General features: G+C 33.7%; 1 protein-coding gene across 1 annotated transcript; it reads right to left on the bottom strand.

Moving 5' to 3' along the window:
• Positions 1 to 1,117: 1,117 nt before the first annotated feature.
• Positions 1,118 to 23,968, bottom strand: MS3_00002677 (uncharacterized protein). Its single transcript, XM_035731513.2, has 11 exons — positions 23,912 to 23,968; positions 22,309 to 22,601; positions 21,621 to 21,717; positions 21,371 to 21,581; positions 17,791 to 18,148; positions 14,807 to 15,167; positions 13,131 to 13,453; positions 9,498 to 9,722; positions 7,067 to 7,354; positions 4,370 to 4,717; positions 1,118 to 1,573 (listed from the first exon to the last, which is right to left on the bottom strand). The coding sequence occupies exons 2-11, from the start codon at positions 22,588 to 22,590 to the stop codon at positions 1,334 to 1,336; spliced, it is 2,733 nt and encodes a 910-aa protein (XP_035586026.1). The 5' UTR covers positions 22,591 to 22,601; positions 23,912 to 23,968; the 3' UTR covers positions 1,118 to 1,333.
• Positions 23,969 to 24,666: the final 698 nt, after the last annotated feature.

Genomic DNA, 24,666 nt, shown 5'->3' with positions numbered 1-24,666 from the left:
GCTAGTCATCCCGTTGATTCATCAGAGTTGGACGAAGTAAGTTGTATTTTATACTGGAGAACTATAATTAATTATTAGAGGGTCTGGTAAAAAAAAATCGGACAATCTTTAACATTTCCAGTATTTTTTAGTCTTATATATATATATGGAGAGAGAGAGTTATGCTTGATCGAGATACCCATCTCTTTTTTAAACATCACTGGGTGTTTACTCGTTTATCAGTAACTATCACCAGTAAGTCCTAACGCTGCATAACTTGGCGCAACTTATCAGATATCTAAATAAAGTCAATGTTTGGTTAATTTAGAATCGGTGAGAACATAGCTTTGAAACCTTAACGTGATGTTGAATGCTTACAGACTAGCTTTATTCTGTTCATTATCCTGAACTTATGTACGGTCCTAACAACAGTCAATTTAGTGTATCGAATAAGCGAAATTAACTGAATAATTGAGTCTATTTTGGGATATTACAGTTTTCAACAAGCAGTGTTCTAGTAAATCTTGTAGAACTTTTGTTCTGGAATTCAGCAAAGCGTTTATATCTGACACCCGAAAATCTTCGTGTAGGATCAATAACATCCTTTAAAAAAAGTAAATAAACTTCATTAAGTGTTCTAATTGGTATTTATTTCGGACTTTTCATATTTTAGGTAACGGTACCGAGTAAGCGCGTTCGTCACGCAGCCAGTCGCTTGCGAAATCAAAGAACAACAGATCGATTTTTTGATATTCCTAGCACTTCACAGCATACAGCACTAGTGAGAGATGAAAATAACGTGCTTTCTGAATTACCTAAACTACGTCAGACTCGACGGAGGCAATCTGTGGAAAAACCTCCAGAGCAAACGAAGACTTTACCCGAGAAAAAACGCAAGGAGAAAGCTCAGATTAAACCCCAACGTCGTGTATTAGAACGTGTATGTTTATCCGAAGAAGATGAAGATTAAAGCATTATGAATGCTCCTCAACGTTGTACAGCCTAAACTTTCTTAATTAAAATTCTTTTGAATCTCTTTTGTTTATATTTCAACTCGTTTTTTTCAATTATTCACTTGTTTCAAAGAAATGAGTGACCTTATTTTACAGAGAAATGAAAAATACACAACTTTTTTTTAAAACAACAATCAAATAACGTTTATTTAAATGCTATGCATAACTTTTGATAATATTAGATTTAATAACATTTTAAAAACGAAATGATTAGTAGTTTGTGTTTACAAAGAGATTTACATTGTAATCACAAATGACTGAGCATCTGGGTAACATACATTCATGGCGACACTGTACATAATCTTTAAAGCTGTAAGCAGCCTACTTGCTTAAATTATATATTACGTCAATTTATTCACATATAGTACAACTCTGCCTGTGTACATTTCAACATAAACAACTGTAAAATATGGTTCCAAAGTACTCGGAGTTCTACCAGCTTTTAAAACTTGTATATTCATTAGTGATTCACATAGTGCTGGACGTCCAGCAAGATTTGTATCGAGTAGATCAAAAAGTTCCGGTTTACTGCATCCACCTCTAGACGGACATGTATGAGTTTCTACTATTACAAAATCAGCCTGAAAAAAAATCAGTTGAAAAATTTCAATTAACAGTAAAATAAAAGTAGATGTTCTGAGCAACAGAATTCAGAAGAGTTGTGATTTGCGGTGTTCAGGAGTTGAAAGTGATACACTTCTCCAAACATGAGTACAACCAGTTGATTAAGTGTACAGACTGGAAGTTTGAAATGAAGTTTATTGACTAAGGCGAATCGATATCTGTACACATCTATATTCCTTAGAAAATAAAGCCACCTATGGTGTTTCATTCCTAGAAAATGAAAACTATTTTTTTAGCTAATCACATGGACTCATCATTGGATTGGTTTCTGACTGAGCCAATATATCACTTTTCCCATCTAAAAAAGTTTGGTCTAGCTTCTCAGATTCAGTTCTACGAGAAATTAAATTAACATCATATACAGCCAATCAAGTGTACTAATGATTTGTCAGATTTCTGACTGACCCAATATGTTAAGTAACGCACAAAACAGTTCATTACCATACACTTTAAATATATTAATAGATTCAAAATACCACAACATAAAGTAGATTTAGCTATATTGTGATTCGAAATTTCGCAAACAAACGGAAAATCATACAACGCACAAAATTTCAGCTTGTTTTGCTGGCGGTGATGCACAAAATTACATTTCGAACGGGTTTTGTCTTACAGCATCAAAAAATGTAAAAAAATTGTAGATTTCGTCACGAAAAAGTGATTAGTGTCGTGGACTACCAGGAAATTCACTCTAACCCTTTTAAGGTGATTAAAATTGAATGGAATTTTCTCTTGAGTGATCGTTTCATAAATTCATTAAGCGAACGGTACTGAATTCGAGTCCCGGAGTGAACATTAACACTGGAATGCCAGTGCGTCCAGCTGATGAGTCGCATATAGGACGAAACGCCCGTTCTGGATCCTACTGCTAGCCACCATCCATCTGCCTATAATGCTTGTGACTTACGGCACTATCGAGGCAATCCGCATAGGTTACACATGTGCCGATAAGAGACTGGTCTATTGCAGTCCTAAACACCAACAGGAAATTCAAACAAAATGTATATGTAAAATTAATACTTGTCTCTTTTCGTTTCTCATTCGATAATTTTTGTGTAGCATATTATGCTATTCAATAATGTCCAGCAGCTAATTGCATGGTGTCTTATTGTTGATAGTTTCACGTTTAGTCCTTGTAAGTATCAAACTGTTCATTTTAGTCTGAGGCTTGAACAGCATTTATGCACCCTATTCGAACCCCATAAGGTTTGTACTATTGAATATTATATAGTAAAAACAGTTTCAAAGGTCGATCATCATGGTGTGATTTTTTTTTCTCTGATCTCTATTGATCTCATATTTTATTGGAATAGAAGGAAGTTTTCCGTTCGACTTATATAAAGAGGTTACATGTTTTTGACATTACTCGACAATTGGTTTTACGATTTATAAACTGTTGGATAGTGCCTATCATTCCTTCCTGGGCTTTCAAGAAAAGATTTTGATGTGTTGCGGACAGCGCTAAAGGCATTCAGTAAGGTATATGATAAGGTTATAATGAATATGGTTGCGGATAGACATTTAAAATTTTACAAACTCCTGGCAAGTGTTATCAGATACCAACCATTTCTTTTATATCTTCCAGTTGAACATTAGAATCCATGAATGCAAGCAAACTTATAAAATTTCTACAACACCGTTAGTATCCAGCGCATATACTATGCGACGAACAGGTTATGAGAGGTGACCAACTAGTCAAGAACTTGTATTCTTGGACATCTTGCGAATCTAAGGATGTATAGATCCTTATCTTATTAAAAAACGTCTCATTTAATTCCAGATAATTTACTTATTCCATGTATATGTGTTTGCAATTATCTATTGTCTTTTTTTCATTTTTTATGAAAGGGAGTAGTTGGAATACTTCGTGTTGAGAATTCCATATTGCATTAAACATATATTAAATAAAGCCATCAGTAATGATAATAATAATCCATTATTTGGAGTATGTCATTATTTCAGAATACCCACTGTAATAGTCATCGATCTCGTATGCAAAACAAAAATACACCATGATGCAATAAGCGTTTGGGAATGATAAATATCTTACCTAAGTCAAGGTAGATTATACTAAACAATTTATTCACTAGCAGTATATAGTTTAGTGGTACAGAATACTTTCATGTACAGGATTAAATAGGAACTATTTTTATTATTTAGAAGCTTGTGGTTCGTTGAGAGATTGTGTAATGCATTTGATTTCCACAGGTAAACCTTTACTATATGGTAACTGTTTGCTTAGATATTCTTTTCTTTTAAGTATATTACAGTAAAAATTAACTAAGACAGTTTTCAGTGTGAATGTGGAGAAAAAAACAGGATATATTCCCTGTAAATAAATAAATAAATATATCACAGGTTGAAATCATGAGTCAGTTGAAGCTAGACCATCATTGAAAACCTGGAAGCACTAGACGGCCGTTTCGTCCCAGTATGGGACTCCTCAGCGGTGCAGATCCACGAACCCGCCTCCCGCGGGATTCGAACCCAGGACCTACTGGCTCCGCGCTCGAGCACTTAACCACTAGACCACTGAGCCGGCATCCAGCGGTGTTAATGTCTCACTTCAACCAATCCACGAAGTTGCGCCACCGAACACTATTGTCTTCAGTGAGCTGATATCTCACAACAGACCTGGTTGAACTCCACTGGTGACGGCTTCTCACTAGAACTCCAGGAGGTTCTCCTGAAGTCAGTCACTAGTGAGTCACAAAACTCATTCTGAAAATATATATATATATGATAATATTTACTTTTAAAATATAACGATATGTATGCCATACATCATGAACAGGTTTACGACTATAAATCCCATAAGCTAAAATAGTTCTATAACGAAGTATTGTATTCTCATAATGTGGATGATTTGTAAAAGCAAATCCAGATTCATTCAATGAAACAATTTGAGTAGATGGATAAGGAGCAGAGGCTGGTAATGTTAAACGTAGATTGCCTAACAAAGACATTGGTCCAGATATAATCCATGATAAGGATGATGACGATAAGGTAGAATCTTCACGTTTTTGCGGTAAACTTCGAAACCAATTAATTAATATTTCACTTTCATACGCACTAAATGAACCTTGTATACTCCATTCAGACTAACAAGGATTGGAATAAAAAATTATGTAAGAATGCAATATTTATCTTGAGCAATTGGAATATTTATCAATATCATGAACTTGGAAAATCATTTTAACAGATTTAACATTTTAAAAAAATCAGAAAACTTAGTGTATGAGAAAGATAACATCAGTATGAACATTAAATTAAGTGGGTTTTTTTTCAAAATGATCAAAAATATTTGTAGCTCAGAAAGAGTATTGTTTTCTTTGAGCTGAACAGTTTAGTTGTGCAGCTTTTGATTGTATTTCTAGACAACATCATCAAGATACATTTGGAAAACAAGTGAGCTACTAGGGATTTTTTAAAATTAACTAACAGCTTGTCCTGTTGATCAGAGATTTAGTTGACTATTAGACATTTTCTCTCAAAACTATGTCAGTACATTTTCCTCTTGAAATAAAATGAGGCTTATAAATTGGTTCATTTGTTAAAAGATGACCTATTAATACTAATATAATCAAGTAAAAGTGTGACTATTTCTAATCACTTAACTCTAGGAAATTACGAAGAATAACAGGATGACAAGATTCTTTCTGTGAACATTTGGTAGAAATTGGGCGCCGAGTATACAGAAGACATTAAATGTAGAAATTGTATTAGAATAATTTTAGCTATTCAAATTTAAATAATTCCAACGTTTTGTTCATCAATCTGGTTTGGACTTTTTCAGATTACATAATGTTTGTATTTAATGATAAGCTTCTTGTTCACACGTCACACTCTAAGTAAATTCGTAAGTAAAGTACAAAATATGAATCACAAAAATGAATATGCTTAGTTTTTGGATTATTTTATATATACGTCTATTTGGTGAAGTTTCATCTTTCGGACTGGATGGCTTAATCGTAAAACTTTCATTGTTTTTTTGAACAACAACATCAGCTCAAACTTCAGATAGAAGTGAGGTAGTCGGATTTCTCCCCAAAAGACCGACAGCTTGTTCTGTCAACCTTTAACCCGCTGTTGTCTGCATGTTTATTTTACTTGTGTCTCCCCTTTGACCCAATTCTTGATTCTGTAGTTGTCCACCATTTTTCTGATTGGTTGACATACTGAGTCGGTTTCAGTGTGTTTATAGATTGATTGACCTGAGAGTCAAGCTTCTAAAATTTTTATAATATTCTTTGTATCCCAAGATTTTAACGTTTCCCCAGTACAATATGTGCCTACAATTGTGTATGTGTATTGATTTAAGCAAAGATACATAACAGCATAGGTGCTCGTGCAAACGACGAGGAAGAGCAATCCCACTTTGTTTGATGGAGTGCTTCTCACAGTTGGAACAATTTATTTTGTAGATGTTTGATTTTTTTCTTTTTCGCCATATCCCAAATTAAGTGATCATTATCAGTTAACAAATGGTGTATTAAAATCTATCAATTATATTGTTTCTAGCTCCAACTTCCAGTTTTGTAATAGATTGTTACCAAAACAAAGAATATTCAGATTGACTAACTATACCAGTTGGTAATAGCCATGTAGGTGAAGTCTATCGTGTCAGTCACTACTATCAAACTTTGTATCAGGATAAACGTTTAATTATAAACGACGAGAAAAAACGTAACAAAAAATTACTGAACCATGAAGTCCCATGGTTTTTGTATGCTTAATGGTTCAACAACCTAATTAGATGAAGATCAACAAAATCATAAACAGAAATAATTTGGTCATATATAGCAATAATTTGACAAATATCAGATGATAATAAGTAACTAGACTGTCTATTAATAATTAAAAGTTCAAGTGATCACTAAAACACTTCTTCATAACGAAAGCCAGGAATAACACCAAGAGATTTCTACAGACTAATTTCTGTGCTTGTGAATATAGCTAGACACAATGGAGGTTAAGCAGACGACAATGTAGAGCATCAAACAATATTCCATGGAGTTATTGATTGTTTAACTTAATCATGTGGGAAGGTTCAAAGATCTTGACCGGAGTTTGTCTGTAAGATTATTACGACCAATGGTTGACGTTGGGTGATATTGCTACAAAACGGTCATAGTGGCCCACATTCATCTATCCTTAGATCTTGAGTTCCAATGTTGTTTCACACTATTTATTCCACACAACCATTCATTTTGAGCCATATTCTAGACGTCTATTGATTTAATTATCATAGGGCATTACTTCGAATATTTTGCTATAGATCATCTTGTTGTACTGATCTAGTTTGATAACTTCGCTGGGCCCATATTAATACCAGCTCTTACTTTATTTTAATTACATGATATCAAAAATCATATGGCTAAAAAAGCTTACGACGTTAACAATGTAATAGCAGTGAAACTCAAAAATCGACAGTAAAAGTTACAACTAACTTTCAAATTCTCCAAACCACGTCCAGCCATAAACGCTATGAACAATACTAGTATTGTTGTATAAATAACATGATGAAACCAAAATGAACGTTTTGTCTTTTTTTCAGGTTCACAGGCGCTATTCAATGACGATGTACGAAATACACGGCCACCAATGCTTTTCACTTCATGAAACATTTCAAACCATCGTGTAGGCTGAGCTAATATAGCGAGTGATAAACACATTTGAGGTGTCCAGAACAGTTTGAGTCTCATAATTAACATAGCCATAATCGTAAAAATCGCCAACTACATAGCCGTAAATTCATGCAATTTTTAAAAAATAATTTAAGAATAAGAACTAAAGTTTTATTTCAAATAAGTTTTATGACACGATATACAACTTAGGTAGATGGTTACTATGATAAAATTTTGCAGAACCATAGGCAAGATAATAATATTGTTTAGAAATTGTACCAACACTAGTTTAGTTTCTGTCCTAGCCATCAGAAATTGGAAACAAGTTGGAAAGGAATGTATGCTGGATGGACCTATGAGTTTTTGGACAAATGACAATCATATAATGTGGTTTTGATTATGAAGTTAACTGAAAGATGTAAATTCCACAAAGCCGAAAACTTTAGTTCCAAACAATCTTCAGAAAGTTCTAGAAAGCGGGAGATTTGAGAAGCTTCTCGGTAACACTGATATATAACATAGATGGTTTGTAACTAGCTACGGAATTCTGAAAGTGAGTTTCTTCCTGTTTGATACTTGTCAACTGAATGAACCTACATTCCAGTGTGGTGTTGGCATTGTCACTGAAACTCAATACCTCTAGTCCCAAACCCCGATACATTATCTGCTGGAGCTACTGAGACTAGATAACGATTAAGTTGTCTAACGAGAATGACATTTACATCAATATTAGTAAGGATTTTAATTATCCCGTTGTTGGTATTTAGGATTAAATTTTCATCAGAATTTTTTGACAAGCATTCATCCTGTGAGAATCGCCTCGACAAATTCATTTTCATCACGAGTTTTATAGAACAGTTGGAATGTGGGACTAGAAGTGGGCTACATATGTATATTACGTACTTTATTTCTAAGTTATTGTAGCGAAGAGAGTAGTGTAGTTTTGAACTTTAGGAACTGCTTGACGAACTGATATGGCTTATATTTTTACCATTCAATTTTTAGATCATTAGACTGCTGTACTCCTTGAAATGCAAGCTTCAAGTGGACTTATCAACCACTGTTATACATTTTATTATTCCTTAATTATTGTTAGGTAACTATGTATTATTTTATCTGTTTTGTCCCACATATAGCATGATCGTATGTAAAATATGATTTCATATTCAAGGTATATAGTGATCTGACCAATATATATAACGAGGGCCTGGAATTTAGTAATAGAAGCTTTCCTATTATGTTCTTCTGTTCAGACTTAAGACTGGGAATAGAAAATGTATATCGCCGGAACAATAGGAGTTCATGTTAAAAGCCAATAATTTATGCAGTGATTACCTTTTTAGTAAGAATGAGTCCTGGTAATCATGCTATCAACGATTCGAACCTGTCTAAAGGAAGATAATATTTACTTCTTAGCATGCTACATACTTAGGTGGAAAATTGTGTTCACATTATAACGAGACGAGTATTGGGTAAGTTGGGACTTTCAGGACCATTTTTAGATCATTATTATTTACACGTAATCATTAGATAACTGTATTTGTATGTTCTTCTTATTCTAAGCTCACAATAGACATATTAACTGCACTAACATGTTTTGCTATTCCTAAATTATTACCAATTAATTATGTACTATTTGGTTCGTTCGTTGTTACTTGTAGCATGAATCGCTTGAGAAACCACTATATATGTTACTCATCAAAATATCAGTACTTCTACATAAATGTCAGGTATTAATGGCAGTTCAGACATTTAGTAATGAAAATACATTGCACATAAATAAATGATTAGAATTAAAGGACTTAACATTGCAAATAAGTCTTTTCGAAACCATTAATATATTAAAAGCCCATAATTATAGCAAATTTATCATGTTGAAAGATTAGTTGATAGAAAATTACAATTCTGAACGTCCATTCTACTGATTGAATGGTACAATTCATCTTTTATGCTGATCTTAAAAGACAGAAAAGACAAATGCAATAGATTTTATATCAAAGTTGAATAATCGTTGACAGTGGAATATAGAATGTATGTTTCGTCCCATTTGGGATCGATTCGTCAGTTGAATATGTTCGAAAAAATGGAAACTATGACAAATAAAATAATTGTAGCACATGTAATATCTTCTCTGAATCGAATTTTGTATTTAACATAAATTATTATATGATTATCCTGAGATAATCCATCAAATAAGTATAAAATCACAAGAAATAAAGTGAAGATGTACACATTCGTACATCAGTCCACTTACCTGAATGATAACTAATAGTGAAATAAAATCTCGCAATATTTGAAATGAATATTCACAGCTTGACAAATTATCACTGTTAAACAACTGGTTATTTACAGTTACTGAAAGATGATGGTGACGATGAGAACTGAACAAGTTCCTGAATAATTTAAAAGAAACGATGAAGCAGACTAGAATGGAACCGTATATAAGACCAGTTTCAAGAGGTTGTTTTAAAGTGGCCCACTAGTAGACAAAAAAAATAAAAGAATACATTAGTGTGATTAAAGAAAGAAAAGTCAAGGCAGTAGTATGAAAAATATATGTTAAGCTCATTAACATTCTATCTTAACCCTATTCTTATTCAACTCTATGTAATACCCTATACTACTTAACAATGTTCAGTAGCTAGTGTCATTTCTAATAATTTTAGAGCATCTAGTGTGTAACCTATGTATGTTGTCGTATAATGTTCTTCAAATTTTACATAAACTAGTAACATCCATCATATTCATTACTGTGATTACAATCGCTCAACACTTGTAAAAGTTACTCTCAGTCTACATTTACTCCTTAAATCTTTGTTAAAATGTAACAGCTTTCATATTTTTGTGCTTTGAGTTCCCGATTGTTGATGAAAGCCAGCGTCGCCTTTAGATACGGCTAATGAGTGTCAGTTACGCAATAGTACACTATAATTTGTCTTTACATATTTGTTGCACAAAGTATTTTGCATTGAGGATTTTATTCTCCCGTTATATCATAACCGTAAAGATGTTGTGACATCTGAACTGAGTGGTTCAATGTTGATGATGATGTACAGAATGATAATATGGTTTAAACCATAAAACACAGGTATCAGAAAATATATCCATCTGAGGTTTACATTATCCGCCCGACAATTTTTGTAAATTTGTTTTTAAAAAATCCCCCCATTAAAAAAACTTTTCAACCCCCAAATTACAATATTTTCCATCCCGTTTCGTCCAATGGAATGTCTAGTTTTAAAATTCGTTTTAATTGGTTAGTTATGTCTTGTCAAATTGTTATAAAATATCAGTACTTGCCGACGAAGTACATTTTAATCATCATTATGGAGGAGAGTAACGTGCCGAGTACAAGCGCTGTTGTTTCTCACGTAACAGAAACGGAGGAAGTCTTTTTGACAACATTGTTTCTCGTTGCGTTCCCATCGCTTGAAGCGTTAAAGTTCGCTATCACAAATTATGAAAGATCGACTTACTGTCATTATGTAGTGAGAGATTCGCATTTGGGCAGAGGTGAAAGTTTGTATATTGGATTTGTGTGTTGGAGAAATGGCCGTATAAGATCTAGCGGTTCGTCACAGCGGATTAGACGGAGGAGGTAATTTGATTAATGTTATTATAATTTTTTTTCACGAAGGGCTTCCATGAACACTCAATGCCCGGCCTTCATGTTTTGTAAGATTATAGACGGCTACTGGACTGTTGTACGTGGGAATGTGCACCACAATCACGAGTTCAATTCCCTGAGGCACCAAAGTAATTCATGGGTGCGCAGGTTAACGGAGGCCGAGTTTGAAACTGTGCGACCGCTGCTGATATCTGGTACCGCTGCATTCCACATTAAGAATTATGCTTACCATTCTTATGGGAAAAGTCTGAATGATCAAGATACCTTTAATATGCGGTACAAAGTGTTCTCACACGCGAACCTTCCTGGTAAGCAATTTGCCAATTTATAATGTAAACGATAGGTGATTACAGAAAATTAAAAGCTCACATAACATCTTTGGGTGGGCTTTATGAATACGAATTAGACGATGATAACTGTCTATCGTATTTTTTCTTCACGACTGGTGATCAAATGATTTTGGCAGGTCGTTTCTTTGATGTTATTGGTTTTGACGGGACATACAAGACGAATAACGGTAGTAGGTGGTCTCTGACATATCGGGCAAACGTTCCGTCGGATATTTCGATTAAAGATGATACATTGTTAAAACTACAAAATAATGTTATGTAGCTTTTGATTTACCTTTCAACCGTCCGAGTGAACATCAGGCGAAAAAAAGTTGTATCACTTCTGATCGTACCCTCTACAATTACGGTTAATGGGTTAATGTTAATGAACGGAACACTAACCCTCTTTATAACATTGCGAACAAGGTGTACACGACACAAAATATGGTGAGCATTTGGATACACCTGCGTGATGGCAGCAGCTATTGCAGGTGAATCATCCGTCACAATGCCTACCACCTGTCGACTGTTGGTTGACCGTTGGAAAAACAACAGGAACCGAGAAATAAAAGTCGATGTTTCGCGACTTATAAATGCAATGCAAACGGGTATTGCCTTAAAATTCATATCAAGGGCGATGATCTGATATAAATAGATGTTCTCGTTATTCGTCTTGTATGTCCCGTCAAAACCAATAACATCAAAGAAACGACCTGCCAAAATCATTTGATCACCAGTCGTGAAGAAAAAATACGATAGACAGTTATCATCGTCTAATTCGTATTCATAAAGCCCACCCAAAGATGTTATGTGAGCTTTTAATTTTCTGTAATCACCTATCGTTTACATTATAAATTGGCAAATTGCTTACCAGGAAGGTTCGCGTGTGAGAACACTTTGTACCGCATATTAAAGGTATCTTGATCATTCAGACTTTTCCCATAAGAATGGTAAGCATAATTCTTAATGTGGAATGCAGCGGTACCAGATATCAGCAGCGGTCGCACAGTTTCAAACTCGGCCTCCGTTAACCTGCGCACCCATGAATTACTTTGGTGCCTCAGGGAATTGAACTCGTGATTGTGGTGCACATTCCCACGTACAACAGTCCAGTAGCCGTCTATAATCTTACAAAACATGAAGGCCGGGCATTGAGTGTTCATGGAAGCCCTTCGTGAAAAAAAATTATAATAACATTAATCAAATTACCTCCTCCGTCTAATCCGCTGTGACGAACCGCTAGATCTTATACGGCCATTTCTCCAACACACAAATCCAATATACAAACTTTCACCTCTGCCCAAATGCGAATCTCTCACTACATAATGACAGTAAGTCGATCTTTCATAATTTGTGATAGCGAACTTTAACGCTTCAAGCGATGGGAACGCAACGAGAAACAATGTTGTCAAAAAGACTTCCTCCGTTTCTGTTACGTGAGAAACAACAGCGCTTGTACTCGGCACGTTACTCTCCTCCATAATGATGATTAAAATGTACTTCGTCGGCAAGTACTGATATTTTATAACAATTTGACAAGACATAACTAACCAATTAAAACGAATTTTAAAACTAGACATTCCATTGGACGAAACGGGATGGAAAATATTGTAATTTGGGGGTTGAAAAGTTTTTTTAATGGGGGGATTTTTTAAAAACAAATTTACAAAAATTGTCGGGCGGATAATGAAAACCTCCATTTGAGCTACACACTTTTGGTATCATTTCAAATCTAGACCGAAGAGCTCAATAGTTGTTTTGAAAATAGAAAGCCATTCTGTTTACATTTTAAATGAAAGTGTACGTATTTTGTGACAAAAAACATTTTATAGAAAATGACAGTTTTTTTATCCCATTTAGAAAAATATATTCACTTATGAACCAATGTGTATGTGACAGAAAGGGAGAAAAGAGGGATTACATTACTTACAGTGATAAAATCAAACTCTGGTGCACATATATACAACATTGTATGAAATGTTTTATAAGTTGTAATACCAAATAATATGGTTAATTTATGCTTTAATAAATCCCATATATGACCCCCGTCATTGTGATTATTATCATTATTTCTGTTTAAATCATAATTATTATTGAAAGCATACTTTGAGAAAACTGAGAATAGTAAACTTAATCCGATCGTACATAGACAGACAACCAATAATGGTAAGCATAGAAAACGTATAAATGTAATATTCATCATTGATGATCGAGTAGATACTTCTTTCTTTTTAATTGTCATTGGATTATAGGCTAAGAAAGGAAATGGAAAGGAAAGTTTCTATTAAATATAATACTAATGACAAACATCATTATTTCGTTTTAATTTATTTTTACCGGGTCGTATTGAATCTTCTCGTTATTGGTATTAAAGACTGTAATTGATCGGTTGCTTTCTTGGTATATATACATCTTCTGCAGATCGCTTTGATATTCTAATTAAGTCATAAGCATTTAAAGCAGAGTTGGAGAGTAGCTGATAGTGAGATTCAGAACGCGCGCTTCGTCCTTCTAGAGACTCCACCAACTGGATGCCCCGATATAAACATCAATACTGAGGGTAGCCAGATGTCAATTTGAAATAAAATAACGAGATAGTACTAATCCCAACAAGTTTAGAACTTCGAAAAGGCAAAAGCAAGAACTCAAATTCGAAGTAATTAGTAAGGAATTTTTTTACGTCCAAACGAAGAATAAATGAGTGGCAACTTCCATGAATTATTTGTAGACTATTATTTATTATATATATACTTATCGTATAATTATTAAGTGACTAGGTTATGTATATTTATACTCCCTTCACCATAACTTTTCACTTGACCAATTGACTGCTGTTATACGATTTACTGTTCATAATTTATTCCCGGTCTATTAGTTGCAGCCTCCTACACTCACAAACAATTTTGGCCTGATCCTGTATAACTGTTATTTTTTATTTAATGGTGTGATGTGGTCTGGTACGCTTGTATGTAAACTACATGTCTGAAATATATTATTCATACAGCATAGGCGGATACTGTGTTCTGAACTGAGCGGACAGGGCTAGACGAGAAGCTACTATATTAGGAACCAATAAGGATTGATAGTTGACTCAAGGCTGTTAGTGCCGGTTGACGTGTCATTTTTTTATCACAGGATAGGGTCATAGAAGTCGGTATTCTGACTGGAGTTTTCGTCACGTGATATTTGAGGGACATAATAATGCTGATAGTGTGGATTACATTGATTGATTAAATGAATTAGTATTTATTTGAATAGAATACTCACACTTTTATAATTATTATTCTCATTGGTTTAATGTAGGTGTGACTACTTCAATACAAGATTGTTAATTCAAATCCATCAACATAAAACGTTCAGAAAGAGTTTAAGGAAGCTATTTAGCTAACTAAAATGATTATAGTGCATTTTATGCTGTTCATTAATACTCAAGCTCTATCTTTGTAATCCCAGATCTGACGTTGAAACACTACTACATTTAAGCTTTAACAAATAAACTAATAGAAATAACATTAACAAACAAATAATCTCCGCCACATTTTGATGGTACGAATAATTTGTTCAATTGCTTCAAACAAAAGAACAAAGAAAGAACAAATCACTTACTATTTAATAGTTGTTGAAGTATATATACACTTAATAAACTACTTAGTAGAATAAACATATAACCAGACTGTAGAAGTAAACGATTGCCAAATTGTAATATAAATGATAAATTGAATACAATTAAATGAATCCATATGATCTGTTTTATTTTGAATAAAAGGCTTAGAATAACTGATTTTTGTTGGTTTGAACTAAGAGAATAAGGGGTATTTGATGATAGTGATAAACAAAAGGCACAAATAATCGATATAATTTGAGTAAGTAAAGCGAATTGGGAAAATTGCCATGAAATTTGACAACTCAATAGCAGTATACAGTATATTGGTAAACAAATGAAACTTTTCCCTCGATATGATCGTAACTAAAAGTAGGAAAAAAGAATTATAGAGTTGTTTAGGACAATAGAAGTGCATTGAATAATTTAGGTAGTTCTATTTATAGTCAGAGTGAACAAGTATACATCTTTTTTTAAGCGATAAACACTAACTTGCATAGAATTTCGTATATATACAAAATGAAGAACGAGCAGAACGACTGAGTAGTTAAGAAATTATCCTTAGAATGTATGTACTATCAAACGGACACTAGTGTCAAAGGATGTACTACTGCTTCGAATAATTTACAAGACTTGTCATCTACTAGTCAACTTCCTTACTGTCAGTGCATCTGTCATCTTTACCAGATAGGATTGTTTTTTTTCGTAAGCTTAGATTTACGATGAGTTCGACACTTCTGACGATAAACAGTAGTCTCCAAAGCTACAGCGCAAGTACAATTACATCTCATATGTTTTTACAGAAAGGGGAATACAATCAAAGAGTAAAGTAAGCAATAGACGACTTTTTCTATTCAGCGATTCCATAAGCTCATTTATGAACAGAAATTCGTATGGCTGACAGATCATTCAGTGTAGCTTATTGTGTTCAACTTCATGAACAGTATACCAGTAAACCACTTGGAAGGATCAACATTTATTCTATTTGACTGTGATCCCAAGATTCAGCACTGATACAATGAAGATTTCACCCACGAAGATGAGGAGTCAAGGCTAAATGAACATTACTGAAAAAAAGTTATTCCCAGGTTATATGTAAATCGAGATCCGATTTCTACCGGTAATATTTGAGAATATCAACAGAGTAGCGACTTAATAATTCAGAAAGTGATAAGCTTTGTCACTGGTAAATGAATAAAACGTTCGGATACTGAACTTCGACAAGTTTTTCATCGACGAGACTAACTTTGTATTTTAAATGATTGCCAAATCTTTGAATAATGGATTGTAATACGTTAATATTTTTCGTCAGTTGTATATTCGGCAGTCTGTTATTTATAGGTATACCCAAGTTGAACTTGATAGTTTCAAATAAATTGAACATTGGGTAGAGTTAATAATAAATAAATATATATGTATATTTTATATATCCCAATGAGTAGAAAAATTGTATTTCTGATGTTTCGTGACTTAATGTAAGCCACTACTCTGAAAAAGTCATGAAACGTCAGAAATACGAGTCTGGTATTTATCGAATGAAATGCATTATCCAAAATTTTGGTTATTGGTCAGAAATGGAGGGAAAAATAGCAGATTTTGTTCACTATTTACTCATATAGTAAGCAAGGTACCAAAAAGGTAAGCATATGGTCTTAGGAAGGAGTACCAGAAGCCTTTAGTCTACCAAGTAAATAGAACGAGGGAAAACAACGAACATGAATATCTGTCTTAACCTGCCATAATTTCCCACTCTAGGCGTTTATGAGCCGGGATATCACATATGTACATTAATTTGTAGCGCATATGCTATTCAATGTTTAATATCAACCATTTTTTGTTCATTAAGTGGATGAACGCTGAGTGTAAGCGCAGAATTTTAATTGAGAATTTCATTTCAGGTTTAAACTCTGTTTTTTTACTTTTTCACCCGGTAAGTTGGGATGCGCAATAGTAACGCATTAATAAAAGACATATGTAGATGGCTTTAGATTATTTAAACGAAGTCCTTAGTGCAAATTACCATCTTACATGCAGCACTGATACACTAAACGAACGGGAAAATGCTAAATGTTGCTCTTTTTATTGAACACTGAAGAAAGATGGTTATCCCAACTTATGGTAACCGTATGGTTTTAAGTGTATGTACCAGCTTCATTACTCTTAATACGAAATCAAATAATTTTTTTTGAGTTTTTTAACATCTACAATAATGTAAAATATTACGATTTTTACCATTTTGAGTAATGATAAGTTGATTTGATTTTGCTCCCACTACTATTAGAACTAACAGTCAGGTCTAAATTGGTTGGAGAATAAGTGGCCTATAGACTGATTTCCTCTAACCACCTAATATATTTTGTCATACTTTTTGTTCATATTTCTTATATAAGCACATTACTTTATTACATGAAGTATCTATTCATCTAGCTATTGGTTTTTGTAACATCTTGGGGACCACTGACCATTAGTACCACGTGCCAAGTCACCACCCAGGGTCTTAATTCTAACTTGACCCTTTTCGCGTCTATATATACTCATTGGATTTTATTTCAAATAAATATTTTCTTGTGATATTGCTTCTAGCAGTGTGCAACTGACCGTTAGACTTCCATCCACTAACTAACAAGCTCAACACTCCACTCCGCCTAATTTAGTTTAGGCACACAAATGAGTAACATTAGCCCTCCCAGTTAGAGTGTGGTTCATATTCAAGTGCCTAGAATATAAGTTAATTAAGTGACCGGTAGATGTTTCATGATTTAAGGTTTGCGAATTCTTACTATTTATTTCGATGCGTTATATCTTACTTATGAACATACTTTATATAATAATTTCAGATTTTACGTATTAATTAATTGCTAAGTTGTACGGGTTGATTTATTTTAAGGAAACCACGCTAAATGATGAACCATCTGCGGAGAATTCAAAAATAGGCATTACAACTACATAACTACATATTAAAAAGATAAGGAAAACTAAGTCTATTTACCATTTGATTTGATCCAAAATAACCTAATAAAAAAGACTGTTGAATTATAAAGAATGGATAAGCAAAGCTTTCTCTCAATGGTGGAGTCCATTGAACACGTGTAGCTTCTCTATGATTAGAGAAATATGCTAAAATTGGAAGAAATCCGCCAATAAGCTGTAGTATATGATCCATTTTAGATTGATTTGAACTCCCAATCTTAACAACAAACCAACCAGAGTAAGTTAAACCGAAGAGTACCAGACCTGACAAAATGAATACTGAATTTACATAGAAATATGGCGGTTCGCCAGATCCATCACAACTTATAATCGAGTTACTGTTGATCTTCAATTGATTCGATGGTATTACATCTAGCCTTAACAATAAAAACAAGACAAGGAGATACTGTAATATCAAATGTTTTGTTACATAAAATTTGGAGGAGGGTAATGCCAAAATGCCTATAAAGACAGAAAAACTATATTTATACCAACTATTATAATATATAAGCATGAAACCACAACTATGCATTAGTAATATTTACATTTAACCTATATTCTTCCATATTTAAACTAACAAAACAACTTTGGTTTAACCAATCGACAGGTATTCTTTGCTAAATAGCACTGAAAAAACGTCATCCATAGATTAATCAGAACCGCATCAATTATTCACTCAAATATGACCAGTATCCCAATCATCAAATATTAAGACCAAACATAGTCAATTATCTTTTATCTTCCAAGTGTTAGAGGGACAAAGAATCGGATCTAGAACCTTCAGTCACGCGCGAAAACATCTAGTCCCTAGACCACTGAACCGGCATCCAACGGTGTTAATGTCTAATCCCTGAGGATTACCATACGAGAAAGAAAAGGTCATCCAGTGCTTCCAGATTTTTAACAGTGGCATAACTTGTATCGAATTGTAACTTCAATGAAATAGCCTTTTTCCACCACAGCTGGTGTACCACCATATGTAACCTTGACTAAACACACACATACTCGCTACCAGTCAAAACCTATTTCTCTCTCTCTAAAACACTTATTGTGAAGCATTATTTTATAAGTGATGAGTTTATTTTATTCAGTAAAAAAGGATCATATGGGTTTAAATTGCATATACACCAAATCAAAAAAATAGCAGTCAGGATCAATTTATCTCTTTATTTTATTGCAAAATAACAACTTCAAAGGTCTGTTGTGGTTGTAATAGGTTAGCAAATGCCATTTTTTGAGTATGTTTTCCAAGCATCTGCCCTTTCAAGTAGAAGTGAAGTATTTGAACTCCTTCATATGTAACTAATAGGTTCTCCTGTCGACCTTGATATTAGTTGGTTATTGCCAATAGTAAGGTGGTTTCCCAGCTCTTTATTCCTAGCAATTATATATTTTATACACACCTGAAATATGTAAGTCAGGGACCTATACATTCCGAAGCACGTAAATAAGTATAGATGTTACTCCCGTGACAGCTTTTTGTTGAAATATACATTAGATTTACACATAAAAGACATAAATCAAACCGACCTATACCTTTCACGGCACACACATGCACATAAATGCTGACCACCCATGTGTCCGTCGAGTGTTAAACACTGACTAATTCGAAAATTAAAACAGAGTAATCGATAAGGCGGATCCCCATCAATCGCTCGTGTTGATTCGTTAGGCACAACCTCACTATTTCCCAAGCACCACGAGAAGGTATGTGTTAGATTTTGCTCGGGAGTTACTAGTTACGAGTAAAATATGAGTTAATAGCTCTTAATTTTATATGGAAAACGTAATACAATGTCAAGAATGTTATGACGACAGAGCTTTTGCAAATGATTAATATCATATTGACCACAGATTGTAATATTACTAATGAGTATGAACGATTCAACAGTTCGGCAATAACAATTCAAAAAACGAGTATCACTGCCAAAAATTTTTTAAATGAGTGCTGGTCTATGTGAATTTTTCAATACATTGATCAAACTCTAATACAACCTCAGTACTGTAGCTTCTAACGCATGGACTTAGCAAAAGCAACAAACTAAAAATTCATCATTGGCAAAAGACATCTAAACATATTTTCCATGAAGTCTGAAATTCATGATTCCAATTTCAAATTTGCCGTTAGAGAAATGTCTGTAAACACAAATCTGAGGTTCAGAAACCTCGACCCTGCCAACAGTATAGCCTTAAACAGAGATTTACGCTTCGAAATAAGACATCACTAAAAGAGATTTGCAATGGTTAAGAAATTTAGTGTTGGGCATAGTGAACAAGGATTGATGGTTGATTTTTTTCCCGATTCACAATTCCCCTTTGACAACTAGTTTGTAGACGATAATATTATCTTGGAATCTCTCCATCCAAACCAACTATGTCAACTATAAATTTAGTTAATTCAGTCTTCTAGCACTTTGTCCAAGTTTAGAGACTGACATCATTTATGGTTGACTGAACCAATATGAATTTGATTTTCTTCATCTCAATAGTATCACGCTGAAATTTGGGGCAGTAAAGAGTTGTAAACTTATTTGGATTTCAAATGAAGTACACAAAATAACAAAATTTTTCTCCTCTGAGAGAATACGGAATTATTAAAGTGAAATGTATACCTAACGGTCAATGAATGTTTGCTTTTAACGTGACAATTCATGTTAGTGATATATTGGCCAAATTTAAGAAATGGGTCACATTACACAGTTACTGTTGACAGTAGACATATCTTATTGAGTGGGTTAATTGTACAGATGTCATATTTCCAAAAATGAACAAATTCCTGTACTGTATTGGGGTTCACGATTGGGCTGTTATTATAGAAACAGCAATACATTGTAATTCGATTATTGATTTATTCGTTCTATGCCTATAGGACTGATGACCTATTTTGCCAACAACCCAGTGACTAATGAAGAACAACAGATACCTTAACTTCCGTCGGTCCTCGAGCTACTTAAACACCAGAATCTAACCAAATGATGAACTTAACAAGCAGATAAGGTCTTTGCTGTGTAGCCTTTCAGTCAAATGTGTCAACTTATACAATGATATGGAGTAAGTTCCTGACCGCATGATAATGTAAATAGGAAATGACAATATCCACATAACTACGCAATCAGTAAAAGAGAAACTAAGTGATAGATCCGTGATTAATTAACAATAACGTGAAACATACAATAATAGTTTGTGCTCCAAATGAAAGATTACATTTAGGTAAATATAAGTATACAATAATATAAATCACTACGAATTATACAATAAAAAAAATATGAACAATAATTCTTCATAAGATATTTTCACAAGTTACAGTTTTCTCAATATTTATCCTATTATAAGAGTAAATTATATTTTTGGTCGTTCTGAATAAAAATGATTCTGAATTAAATCAACTTGATATTAATTTCAAATTGTACAAAAGCTTAATATTAAACAACCATTTGGTAATTGTTTATTTTAGATTTCGCCTTTAATTTCAGCAACAGCAAATATATATTTTTAGGATTAAAACTTCATTGTCTGACCATAATAATAATAATAATAATAATAATAATAATAATAATAATAATAATAATATCGCATGCATCAAAACTACATGTACCCACTTTCTAAGTTGTGATAAATTTGCCATTATATTTGGATTTATAGCGATCGCGATTGGATTAGTCGGTGGATCTCTTTTAACTTGAAAACAGTAATGTCTGATCAAATCAAATAAGTGTAAGAATCTGTAAGCACCAGCTAGCAACAATTCAGGATACAGATTAAATCGTTCAATAGAATTAAGATTTGCACATTGATTAGTCTTTTGAGTACCTATCATTAAGTGTGAAAAATGAAAGTAATTGAAATTACCTGTATCATTTACTAGGCTTAAGCAAGGCGGATATTCAGTCCTAGTATCAGTAAGCAATGAGTTGAATCCTTCCACAAAAGTTGATGCTAAAACGATCTAAACAAAAAGTTATTCGAAAAATTAAACTATTCAAGAAGTAATTATAATCTGTATAGGAAATAACATCAAAACTCCATACTCATGAGTTTATGACATGTATTGTTTTTATATAAACTAACTTATATATACTAAACTGATTTAAACAATTCAAATTCCAAATCGGTGTTAATTAAAGAATTACTTAAAGCCAAAAGGAACTGTTTCATCCTCGTTTTGAATTTACTAACAGTATAATTCCATGATCACATACAAGATCGAACTGAGGACACTCTGATCTTTTTGAGTTAGAATCCAAAAGAGCATATAGTTGCGATCTAGTGGTCCATACATTAAAAGTATCACATCGTAAACAGACTGGTGACAAAAGTCCTGTAAAACAGACGGAACTTTCATTCTTTACAGCTGGACTATCCAATGTTTTCATAACCCACTAATCTATCACACGGATACAAAATATATAGGGCCCCAGGCGACCGATCGTGAGAGAACAATGAACCCACATAAGTACATCGCAAAATAAGGAATAAAAACATGATTATTCAAATATATACTTTAATAACGTTTAAGCACTCAAACGAAGAGCTTTACTTGTTTAAAGTAGGAGTAGTAAAATCCCATTTCAGTCCTAAATGTCAGCTCACGCTCCAAATTGGATAAGTGTGAGAAAAACAGGTCATTTTCATGCAAATTCGAAACATGAAAACAATGCAAATAACCAGCTGTTATTGCCATAAGAAATAGTATAATATGAAGCGTGACATTTGTCCAGATAAAACTTTTTTCACTTGTCTTTGTTTTCAGCTTTCTGACTGAAACATTTTTATGGATAACTTGACGATCAGATTTACTAGTTTTTCCTTCAAAATTCATTGTTTGAGTGACTAAAAAAATCAATTCAGGAATAAGACATCTATAGATGGATAATTATTAAAGCTAATAAGCACAAGTCTTTAGAGTGATTACAGTAAAAAACATAAAAAGTTCTCACGAGACTCGCTATGAATAAGTCTTAAATGTTGGTACTGATCACGCTTTCATCGTTAAAATGGTGAGTAGAACGTTGATTAGTCGATGATGTGTAGTAACACAACGTGATGAACCAACAGTTGAGCATGAAACTGAATTACTGATCTAAGTCTTTAAACAAAATGTCGGTATGCAACACGGCTGACCACCACAACAGGCTTTTCTTGAGGCAAAAATAACGCTTTATTTACACGCCAAACAAAAAATCAAACATGAATACACATCATCTAATACAGGATTGTAGAATCCGAATTTTGTGGGTCAATGGCAGACCAATGAAGATATCACCTAAGCAGTACAGTTCATCCTTAGACGTTACGTCTAAATTATTTGAAATTCACACCAATACAGTCGTTCCTTCAGTTATTAGATGTCGTAATTTCTCAGTTCAACGTAAAAAAAAAGCTGCACTTTAAAATATATGTACCAGTTTCAATGAGAACGATAGGTCTATACATGCACGATAACTTCATAAACATAGCCAGGATGAATTCACAGTGTTTTAATTTTACATTTCAAAGCACGATTAACAACAGTGAATATTACACATTAAAAATCCCGGAACATATGCGAAACGGGAGGTCAAAATTAATGGGGTCAAATATACTAAGAACCGAAAAACTACATTAATTGGTAGATGCAACTCCAAAAAGCAGGTTTTTGACATGTTTTAAGAAGAGAGAAAACACCATAGGAAGCTTCTTGTAGCTGACAACGAAAGCTATATTTAACTCTTTCCCATGCAAACAAAAAAGAGGAATGCCTAGATAAAAGTGCTGAGGAAAGTCATTGAGAAAATTACGTGTAAATACAGCCGACACATACCGAGGGAAATAGTGCGAACCCCCCTAAACTTTACTATCAGCTACTGAAGTTGTTTACCATCCGCAAGAATTGTCCTTAGCCTAAATACACACCAAAAACTTTGCTCCGCGCACAATTTTCGCCCACTGTTTTTCTCAAGTGTTTGCTCTTAATTCCTCTTTATGTTATGTTAGAATGTATATGGGTTTCTATAATTATAATTAAGTATTAATGCCCAACTGTACGATCGAAACCAGGATTATGCAATGGAATTATTTATAAACACTGAGGTGTGAAGAACGAATGATAGTTTAACCAATACTTCAGTACATGAGCTCAGGAAAACTTTAAAACAGACTACCTGAGCAACTGGAAATACATTTCCGCGGCGCGTCGCATGCTTACACATATCCCGCCGTTTTGTATACAATCCTATACACAATATCCTTTTGACGAGCTTGTATAAACCGAATGATTTTTTTACAATGGCTTTTTGCTGTTCCTGTACAATTTTAGGTCTTTGATGATAATCCATCACTTGTCCATTTAGGCATTTCGGTAACTATTTCAGCATTTTTATATTATGTAACCTGAATAAGTCAGTTTTTCTCAGAGAAACTGGTTTTCTGAGTGTGAGAATCTATCATATTACCAGGCAGATAGTTGGTTGGTTGGTCGCAATATACAAAATCATATAGAAGGAATCGGAATTCATATGGATGATTGTTTCAAGAGGTAAATAAGCATTGAAACCAGTTAATTAATATTCCAAATAGCGTAGGCCGATCGAAATGCAAGGATGAAACGAAAAACCGATATTGTAATGAGCGATGAAGGAGTAGCCTCATGACGTGGGGTGAAGATAACAGTAGGTAAGTTACGAGATATGAATTAAGGACAGCTAATGCAAGCGGGAGATGATAATCCACAACTTGATTCATATATTTCAAATATCCTCTTGAACCTCTCAACTGATGAGGGTTACTGTCACTTCTTCTGGGACAGTATTCCGAATGGGCTAACTTTTAAAGCGAAATAGTGGGAGCGTACCTAAGATGACCGCATCGAGTTACCCTCGTATAAAGTGAAAAGTCGCCTTTACTTCGGCTGTTTCTA

Source organism: Schistosoma haematobium, chromosome 1 (genome assembly GCF_000699445.3).
Source record: "Schistosoma haematobium chromosome 1, whole genome shotgun sequence".
NCBI lineage: Eukaryota > Metazoa > Platyhelminthes > Trematoda > Strigeidida > Schistosomatidae > Schistosoma > Schistosoma haematobium.
This window is presented reverse-complemented; position numbering and strand designations above follow the sequence as displayed.